This window comes from Haliotis asinina, unplaced genomic scaffold (assembly GCF_037392515.1).
Source record: "Haliotis asinina isolate JCU_RB_2024 unplaced genomic scaffold, JCU_Hal_asi_v2 scaffold_41, whole genome shotgun sequence".
Classification (NCBI taxonomy): domain Eukaryota; kingdom Metazoa; phylum Mollusca; class Gastropoda; order Lepetellida; family Haliotidae; genus Haliotis; species Haliotis asinina.
This window is the reverse complement of record NW_027133912.1, coordinates 85,669-95,341: the sequence shown is the minus strand read 5'-3', so window position 1 is coordinate 95,341 and position 9,673 is coordinate 85,669. Positions and strand designations below refer to the sequence as shown.

General features: G+C 38.1%; 2 protein-coding genes across 2 annotated transcripts; both read left to right on the top strand.

Annotated features, from left to right (window-relative positions):
- Nucleotides 1–2,949: 2,949 nt before the first annotated feature.
- LOC137270127 (zinc finger protein 862-like) lies at nucleotides 2,950–4,080 on the top strand. Its single transcript, XM_067803921.1, has one exon. The coding sequence runs from the start codon at nucleotides 2,950–2,952 to the stop codon at nucleotides 4,078–4,080; it is 1,131 nt and encodes a 376-aa protein (XP_067660022.1).
- Nucleotides 4,081–6,495: 2,415 nt separating this feature from the next.
- On the top strand, nucleotides 6,496–8,553 carry LOC137270126 (zinc finger protein 862-like). Its single transcript, XM_067803920.1, has one exon. It carries the CDS (start codon nucleotides 6,496–6,498, stop codon nucleotides 8,551–8,553), a length of 2,058 nt encoding a protein of 685 aa, XP_067660021.1.
- The last annotated feature ends 1,120 nt before the right edge of the window (nucleotides 8,554–9,673 follow it).

Sequence of the window (9,673 nt, the reverse complement as noted above, 5' to 3'; positions counted from 1 at the left end):
CTCTCGAACATTGTCTTCTAGAGAACAGAACTACGCTCAGGTTGAAAAGGAAGCTCTAGACATCATATATGGATTCAAGAAGTTTCACAAGTACATCTATGGACAGAAATTCACCTTGGTCACAGATCACAAGCTGTTGACAACTATTCCTGGCTGAAAGACAGGCATACCACACTACAGTCCGTTTGATTCCATTTGAGACCGATGAATTGCTCGCTAATACAAAATAGCAACAAAGCCAATTTTTTGTACAGCCACATGACATCGACAGACCAACTCTGATGATGTGTCTCGGGGACACCCGAATAAAAAAGTTGTTTAACAAACGATCATCACTTTCTTGTCACCTTTCGCTATTTTGTATGAGGTGGGCCTCCTGCTGGTAGAACAGCCAGGTGTTCCAGATGCACGTGTGAAATTGACACGTGTGATTTGCTCGGCAAACCAGACATTCGTGATTGCAGTACCTGAAACAATATGATTATCACACGACGCTAAGTCACTTATTTGCAAACTTTTTTAAAAACGAAGGTGAAAGGGGTAGGCCTCAATATGCTTTGGCTAAGTATCGTTCACAAACTGCACATGCTGTTGGGATGACGGAAGGGAAGTTAAAAACTATCTTGAAAAACTGCACCGATTCAACCTGCACAGCCATAACTCAGGGGACCGTCTTAAAACCCACACGATGTGAGAAAGTCGATTCATTTCAACAACAGATGGTTAGAAATGCCATTAAGTCTCCATATAAACAAAATACCTTTGTCTGTCTGCGTATTCTGAAAAAGCATATGGAGACAAATCAATCTTTGGTCATTTCAAAATATCTGTTATGGAAGTTGCTTCACAAATTTGGTTTCCGTTACAAAAAAGTAGGCTGAGAAAATAGATGTGCACTGTGCGAGAGGTCTGATATTGTTCAACTAAGAAACCAGTACTTATGCACAATTCGAAAGAAACGTATAGACGGTTACAGGTCTGTATATATGGACGAAACATGGGTAAATGCTTCCCATACCACAGGGACGCAATAGTTCGCTAGCTTCTCTTCAGAGTCCTGTGCCAGAAAATTACCACTTGGCAAGGGACAGCGACTGATTGTGCTCCACACTGGTTGCTGGCTGTTCCCTAGTCTTCATGGCAAAATCTAAAGACAACCGAGACTATCATACCGAAATGAACAGGATGGTTTTCTTAGAATGGGTACAAAATCAATTGGTACCAGCACTGCCCCCCCCCAAAGTCTGATTGTCATGGATAACACTCCACATCATGGTGCTCAAGTACCTAATACAAAGGCCCCAACATCTAACAGTAAGAAGAGGGACATGATATAATGGTTGCAAACAAATCAATATCGTATCCAGAAAAAGCAACCAAACCTGTTCTGTTTGACATCATAAAGTCAAATAAAACCACACCTGTCTTTAAGGTTGATGAGTACCTTACAGAACATGGTCACTCAGTTTTGCGATTGCCACCCTATCATTGCAATTTAAACCCAATAGAACTCGTTTGGGGTATCATGAAATCGGATGTTGGCAGGCAAAATGTAATATTCAAACTTCCGGATATACTGACAGTCAATAGACACCATCACGCAGGAAACATGGCAAAATTGTGTTGAGAAACAGAATGAAACAGAAAAAAAAAATTATTGGGAACAAAGTGAACTGGACCATGCCACCATCAAGCCAGGCCCCATCAGGGTAGACTCTGACGACAGTGAAATCAGTGAAACCGATTCGGACAACAGCATCTTCTCATTGAACATTTAAGTGGTAACCAGATAACGGCTTTTGAGATGACCCTATGTTCACAACACATGCTTGTTGATTACCTGGCTGTTCTACCAGCAAGTGACCCCCCTGATACAAAATAGTGAAAGGTGACAAGAAAATGATGATCATTTGTTAAACAACTTTTTTTTAACAGCCAGGTGTTCAAGAAGCATGTGCACAAGTGCCAACTAAGTTATTTGTTCATTATTCGCCATCCTTTCTCATACATCTGGCTGTCCCTTTCTCTGCACTCCTCACTTGTAACAAATAGTGAAGTGAGTCAAGATTTTAATGATAGCCTGTGAAACAAATTTTTTTTTATTTTTAAGATGAAAGTTCTGAAAAACTTCAGAGTTGTTGTGATGCTTTAATTATGATCAGCGTTTCATTGAGTATTAAATGTTTTAGTTTTCAAGTTTGATTGCACTTCATTGATCTGCTTTTGAGCCAAACAGACTATTATACAGGGCTGAACAAATCCACTCGTCCGCTCGTATTTACGAGTGGTACCTCATGTCGGGCAAGTTAAAAATACAAATTACTCGTCCTATCGGGCGAGTACCGTTTTTTTTGCTGTCAAATAAAGCATATAACATCTTCAATTTATTAAACAAAGTATCTTACAAGCCATTTAAGAATCGAAAACGTGCACTGATCAACAACAGCGTACTAATACTGATCGTGTCGCTTATGTCAATAATAAATCAATAACAGTGTTAAATACATAAGGAGGGGAGGTAATTCTACTATTGCTATTGTCGTGGATGTAAGGGGCTTGTTGCTAGCATTAACAAACGCCAGCATGGACATTCGAAAGTATGTGGGAGGGGCAGGAGATGGGGAAAAGAAAACGGAAGAAAAACAAATTCAACAAAGAAACCTAAGTCAAAAGAAATATGACAGAGAAAAACGAAAACGTTTAGTACAACCAACGTGGTTTAAGGAATTTAAGTGGGCGAAATTTAGCGAGTCGGAAGATGAATTATTTTGTATTCCATGCCGAAAATACCCCAAACTGTCAGATCCAAAATGTGGACTTGTGATAGGTCTTAGAGATAAATTTAGGAGGGAGACACTGAAATTCCACGACAAAAGTAGGAAGCACATTCAGTGTTGTGAACATGAGAAAGTCGTTGAAAATCCACAAACAGCACAATACACTAAGTCTATGCAGAAAGTTGACGAAAAAAACAGCGTGATCTATAACAAGCTTTTTACAACAGCTTATTATGTTGCCAAGGAAGGGGAACCTTTTTCAAAATTTGCGAGTTTTTGCCAATTACAGTCCAAGAATGGCCTCTCCCTTGGAAGAAACTATTTGAATAAGAATGCTTGTGCGACTTTTGTACAATCCATAGCAAATGTAGTGAAGGAAAATACAGCTAGTGAACTTGAGAAGTGTACATTTGTCAGTGTCTTATCAGATGGCTCAACTGACAGTGCTATAACTGAACAAGAGATTGTATATGTGAGGTATGTCACTGATGATGGTGTACTGAAGACTAGGCTTGCAGATATTGTTGACCTTGAACATGGACATGCAAAAGGTGTAAAAGATGGAATTTTTCAGGGGCTTAGTTCTGTGGGACTGTCAAAAGAAGATCTTTCGAGAAAGTTAGTGGGAATCAACACAGATGGTGCTTCAGTTAATCTTGGAAAGAAAGGAGGAGCAGTAAAACTGATTATTGATGAGCTGAAAGAGGAGTATAACGCTGTTGGTTGTGAGCAGTATATTACAGTTGTGCATTGTATTGCTCATAATTTGGAACTGGCAGTTTGTGACACAAAGAAGGAGTGCAATTATTTGAAGAATTTTGAAGATGTTCTGAAAGGAATTTTCAAGCTGTACTATTATTCTCCCAAAAGAAGAAGAGAACTCTATGTTATTGCAGAAAATCTTGACAAGGAACTGAAACATTATGGAGGAATCAAAGAAGTGAGGTGGGTAGCAAGTCAGCACAGAGCTTTGAAATCTCTGCTTGACAATTTTGAAGTAACTGTTGTACATCTGGGTGAGATTGCTTCTGGAAAGGATGAATCTTCAGCAAAAGCCAGAAACTACTTAGCAGAGTTGAAAAGTAGAAGATTTCTGAAGATGTTACATTTCATGATTGATTTCACTGATCTTGTAAGTGAAGTTTCCAAGGCTTTTCAAACGAAAAAGTCACTCATTTCTGAAGTTAAAAGAAGAATTGAGACACTAAGGGAGAAATTTCTGAAAATGAAGTCAAAGAAAGGACCAGTGTTTGAAAGTTTCTTGAAGAAAGCAAGGAAGGAAAGTTCAGAGGTGAAGAGATGAGAACTGAGAAAAGAGGAAGACCGAAACAGACACAACATGGTGATGATGATGATAACTTCAACAAGGATATAGACTGTGTTCTTGACTCAATTTATATTGATCTTCAGGAGAGGTTCATCAAACACCTTGGTGGAGAACCACACTCTCTCTTCAGTGTGTTTAATTTCAGGAAGTGGCCAAACTATGAAACACAGCCTGATGAATTCAGGGAATATGGAGATGCTGAGATTCAGAAGCTTGTGAAGATCTACAGCCCTCTCCTGACAGATGTAGAAAAAACAAAGGCTGTGGATGAGTGGCTTGACCTCAAGATGTACATGAAGGACTTAGTGAACCAATCACTTATTGATGCTTATGAATTTTTAGTTTGCAGTGGTCCTGATAGAGAAAGCAACCTTACCAACATCTTTTCTATAGTTAACATCATGCTGACAGTATCACCAAGCACAGCTGACTGTGAGAGAGGCTTTAGTCGGATGAATAGGCTGAAAACAAATCTGAAAACTTCCATGAACCAAGATACATTGAGTAACTTGTTGCGGATAAACATAGATGGACCATCATTTGAAGAATTTGAACCCCAGAAGTCAATAATCAACTGGCTTCATTGTGGAAAAGGCAGTAGACATGTACATGGACATAAATGTCCAGAACCAAAGCCAGAAAAGGTCACTGTGTCTGAAGAGACCGTCACCCCTGTTGATGAGATTCACGATTGAAATTGAATAACTGAGGAAAATGAAAGTTATTAGTTAGTACTCAAGTCCAGTCCATTTTTCTAGTCAGTGCCATTTAAGTACACAACTTCAAGTGGAACATTCTCAGTGCTTTTTGTTGATTTTATTCAAGTATTTTAATTTATGTTTATTTTTAATTTACAACTGCTCTAGTTTTATGTTGGTTCAATCCCAGTGTCACTACAGTGATGTAATTTCATGACAATTAAAAACCATTTACCTCACACATCTGTTGTCATTTTTAATACTTGAACTTCCATTTGGATCCTAGCCAGAAGGTATAGAATAATGTTTGTTCACTGACTATATAAAAGACAATAACACAATCTATAGGAATCAATGTCTTTTATTCAAGAAAACACATCATGATCATGGTGAGATTGCAGATTATTTCATTTAAAAAGTAGGACGAGTGAAAATCTTGCAGGACGAGTACAAAAAAAAAAGTACTCGCCCTGCAGGGTGACTGAAGTTTTCAAAATTTGTTCAGCCCTGCTATAGGCTAGGAGTTCTAACACTGTTAATGTTGGAGTTCTGCATAAAAACTGAAATATTAACAATATAATCAGGCAAAAGATTATCATAAATATGTCATAGATCAATTTACCAGCACCAACAACTCTTGATTTGAAACAGTGTTGATCTCTTCAAGGGAGGTAACTCTTGCAGCCCTATTGCTCACTGATTCAACTGCACAAAGTGAGTGAAGCGTTCATAATATATCCCACATACAGACACCTGATAGCTTTTGTATTGCCTACGACAGCAGAGAGTTTCATTTTCTTAAATGAATCCTGCTGAACTGTTCAGGATGACATGTGTTCAAGTAGTAGTAATTAAATGAATGTCATACACAAAATGGCATGTCATTATTTTGAGAACATTCCTAAGTTTACAGGAACCACAAAATAATATTTATGCTGTTCAAAGAAATATTTATATACTTAACTTTCAAAACAAAAGGAACCTTTCAAGGTGTTGCACTAATTTCAACCATGAGATCAGAAGCTAGTACTCATCTTTGCTATTGATCAGCTGATAAAATACTGAATTACGTTGATGCAGCAGTGTCTACTCTAGTATGCATGATTGCGCGATTCGCGCTAATAACGATCAAATCGCCCCTCATTAAAACAACAGAGTGTGAACTGTCGCGCATAGTAATTTGCTCCCTACCTATCTTTCAAAAAACATACGAAAAACGAAAAAAGCTTTATACTGACAAAGAATAACTTCAAAATCAGAGTCGGCCACAGAGTCCAGTTTGAGTGACAACATGTAAACATAACAGAGTAACCTCCTTCGGTTAAAACAACTATTGGCACTTGGGAAACGAAATTCCATTCATATCAGTACCAAAATAGATAACATTTTTCAATGAAGTTATAATTTGTTTAATTAATTAATTGATGTTAGACTATGAACTCTAAATACAGTGCATGTGTATAACGCCTGCAAAACACAGTTTTGTCGATATTTTTTAAAACATAAGTTCGTTTTAGCTTCATTTTCGAAATATATCACTTGACAATATTATCACTTGAAGCTGCAGACGACAAATGATTACTAAATTCTTACAATGGTTTGTGGTAATTTGGCGTGAATAATGTCACGCAAAAGAATGAAAATAACTGACTTTTTTACACAAAATACCACTGAGAGAGCAACAGTGCCCGCCATGTCTCTCCAGAGCGATCTATCCGTAAAGGAGATATGTGAATCGAAAGGCGAGCAAAACCCCGAGACTGACCCCGGTCCCTCCGACTCTAAAAAAACCAAACCAAGTGTCTTTCAGAAAAAATGGTTGAAAGAATGGCCATGGCTCTCTAAAAATGAGCTTGGTGCTATGATATGTGACTATTGTGGCCAAAATAAAATGAGCAATAGTTTCACTGGTGGTGGTTGCAATAACTTTCATACATCCACACTATCTAGACATGCACAAACCAGTGACCACCAGCTTTCCCTTATAGCCAAGACGAAGTCACAAACCACAATAGAGGCATCTGTGTCTAATTTAGTATCCAATGAGGAATTAGCTGTTAAGTCGGCTATTGACACAGTATACTGGCTTTGCAAGGAAAACATAGCTATTGAAAAGTATGGTTCTCTGTTAAAATTGTTGGAGAAGGAAGGCTGCACCAGTGTTAAAAACCTTGATGTTGGGGGTAATGCCACATACAGGTCACGGTCTCTTGCTGAAGACATTCAGGAAGCAATTGCCAATACAATCATGGCTCAAATAATTGGAGATTTAAAGGATGCTTATTGTGTAGCAATTTTGATAGATGAAAACACAGACATCTCAGTGACAGGAAAGCTCACTGTTTATGTCAAATTCGTTGACAATGACTTTAATGTCAGGTCCCACTTTCTGGGAAATTTTGACTTGGGTGAAAAAGGCGCAGACGATATAACCCAGAAACTCCTTGCAATTTTCAATGATCTTGACACTGATGTGAAACAAATTCTGTGTTTTGGATCTGATGGTGCTAGTGTTATGACACGATCTGTTAATGGTGTAGCAGCACAGCTCAGAAGATCATCCCCATTTCTCATCAATATCCATTGTGTTGCACACAGACTTGCAATATGTACAAGCCAATCTGCTGCCAAAATTGACCTTATGCAACACTACAAATCTACTCTCACAAACCTGTTCTATTATTTCAAGGGGTCATCAGTTAGAAGCAGCAGACTAGCTAGGCTACAGGAATTGCTCAATCAGCCTCACAGCAAAGTAAGAGAAATGCATGATATAAGATGGTTCAGCTTCTATAATGTGTTGGAAGCCATGTACAAATCCTGGAACAGCCTGGTTGTATATTTTCAATCAACTGAACTATCAAAGGATCCAAAAGCTACATCTCTTTTGAAGTCAATCACTAACTTCAAGTTTGCTGCTCTAACCTGGAGTCTTATGGATGTAATACCAGTGATAACTGAACTTAATTTAGTGATGCAAAAAGACAGTTTGGATGTTGCATCACTGAAACCACTGGTTGCCAGCACAGTTCATAAACTTCAGTATCTGAAAGAAAATGATGGACATTACACACAAGAGTTCCAGTCTCTGTTGACAGATAACAATCACCTCTATGGGCATGAACTGAAATACAACAAACAACAGGAGGCAGCTGTGAAGTCAGCCATGACAACCTTTCTTGGGAAGCTGATAGAAAATCTCAACACAATATTTCCCTCAGAAAGTGTTACAGTCATTTCATCTTTTGATGTGCTGGCATTCAGGGACTTGTCATTTGTTCCTGAAACAAATCTTCAGAGTCATGATAAAGAGAAACTAGATGTGTTGATCTCTCATTATGGCAGCCATAAGGGTGACGTCCCTGCCCTCATCAATGCAGGGTCAGCAAGACAAGAATTCGATTTGTTAAAACGCCTCCTGATTCAACAGAAGCATCCAAGAGACAAATTCCATGAGTTATGGAGAATCAATGATAGCTGTCACAAAGACCTCTTTCCAAACTTCCTGAAGCTTGCCTGCATTGGATTAACATTGCCAGTTCAGACTGCAATTTGTGAACGTGGTTTTTCAAGCCAGAACATTATAAAAACATCACATAGAAACAAATTGAGTGAGAAGGCACTCAGAGAGTTGATGACAATAAGTATCGAGGGCCCACCTGTTTCAACCTTTGATGCCAGGAAGGCTCTTGAGGAATTCAAGACCAAAAAGCAAAGGAGAATCTTTCAAAGATTTTCTTTCAACATGTAACAATTTCAATCAGAAGTTCTGAACTTGACTTTGAGTGGACAGGAAGTGGACCAATTTCAGATTATTTGTAAGCATTAAATAGAGTTTTCAAGGTGCGAATTTTAGGAATCAAGTTCAGTTCTTACTTAAGTGGTTAGTAATCATTTCAATCATTAGAGAAAGAGAATTCAGCTTGAATTTTTTTTTAAATTGTTTGTTATTCTTTATTCACCTGGTTACATATCCACTATTTTGAGGACAGTAATACAGGCATTCCCCCCTACATTTTCCAAATCCCCCCTCCCTTTTTTGTGAGGGGGCGACAAATCCCCCCTAGATTTTCAGTTCTAGAATAGACACTGTGAAGGTACAGTACTAAGTTAACCCCAACTAAGTAAGAAAACAAAGATAAACAGCCTCTTATTTTCCTCAAAATGTAAAGTCATGACAATCTATGTAAACATATAATGGTATCAGCATCAACTCATTCAAAATTTATGTGAAAGAGTAAATGTTCAAAGAATACGCAGATTATTTAACAACTGGTATTTATATAACCAGGATATTCAAAATTGGAAACTTAGAATAAATTTGATAAATAATTAAGGAAACTTCGAAATGAAGTTGGGGAGGGTCAACATAGTTGGAAAGTTCCCAGTAACTGACTTCCCTTGCGGAACAACAATTCTGAGAGTTGTTAGGCTTGATTAACTCTTGTGGCTGTACATGATTATCAGGTGACTTTACACAAGGTGGATGGATATTCGTGATATAGGTGGTAAGTTTCTCGAGAGTAGGGAACCGAATGATATCTGAAATGGGTCGATGAAGCACCTTCTGACATCTACCATTCGGAAATATTACCTAGATACATTTATGGTTGGCTTAAGGTCCATTAATGAAGTCATTTCATAAACGAAAGAACCTGCTGGTATATAATGGAGTACCAAAAGGGACTAATGGAAATACTGTGTTATTCTGATGGTATATGAGTCATTTTGTATGATGTAGGATACTATTTTGAGGGTGGGGGAAGAGAGGACCCAAAATTTTCATGGGTTCTATTTTGTCAGTTGTCTGGTAAGTTGTGGTGTATTTTGGGTCCAACCGTTGACGAGAGACGTTCTCTCTGTATGATGAA

Bases quoted from the DNA above. Each gene is read 5' to 3' on its own strand.
- LOC137270127 (XM_067803921.1), top strand. From the start codon at position 2,950: ATGCAGAAAGTTGACGAAAAAAACAGCGTGATCTATAACAAGCTTTTT.
- LOC137270126 (XM_067803920.1), top strand. From the start codon at position 6,496: ATGTCTCTCCAGAGCGATCTATCCGTAAAGGAGATATGTGAATCGAAA.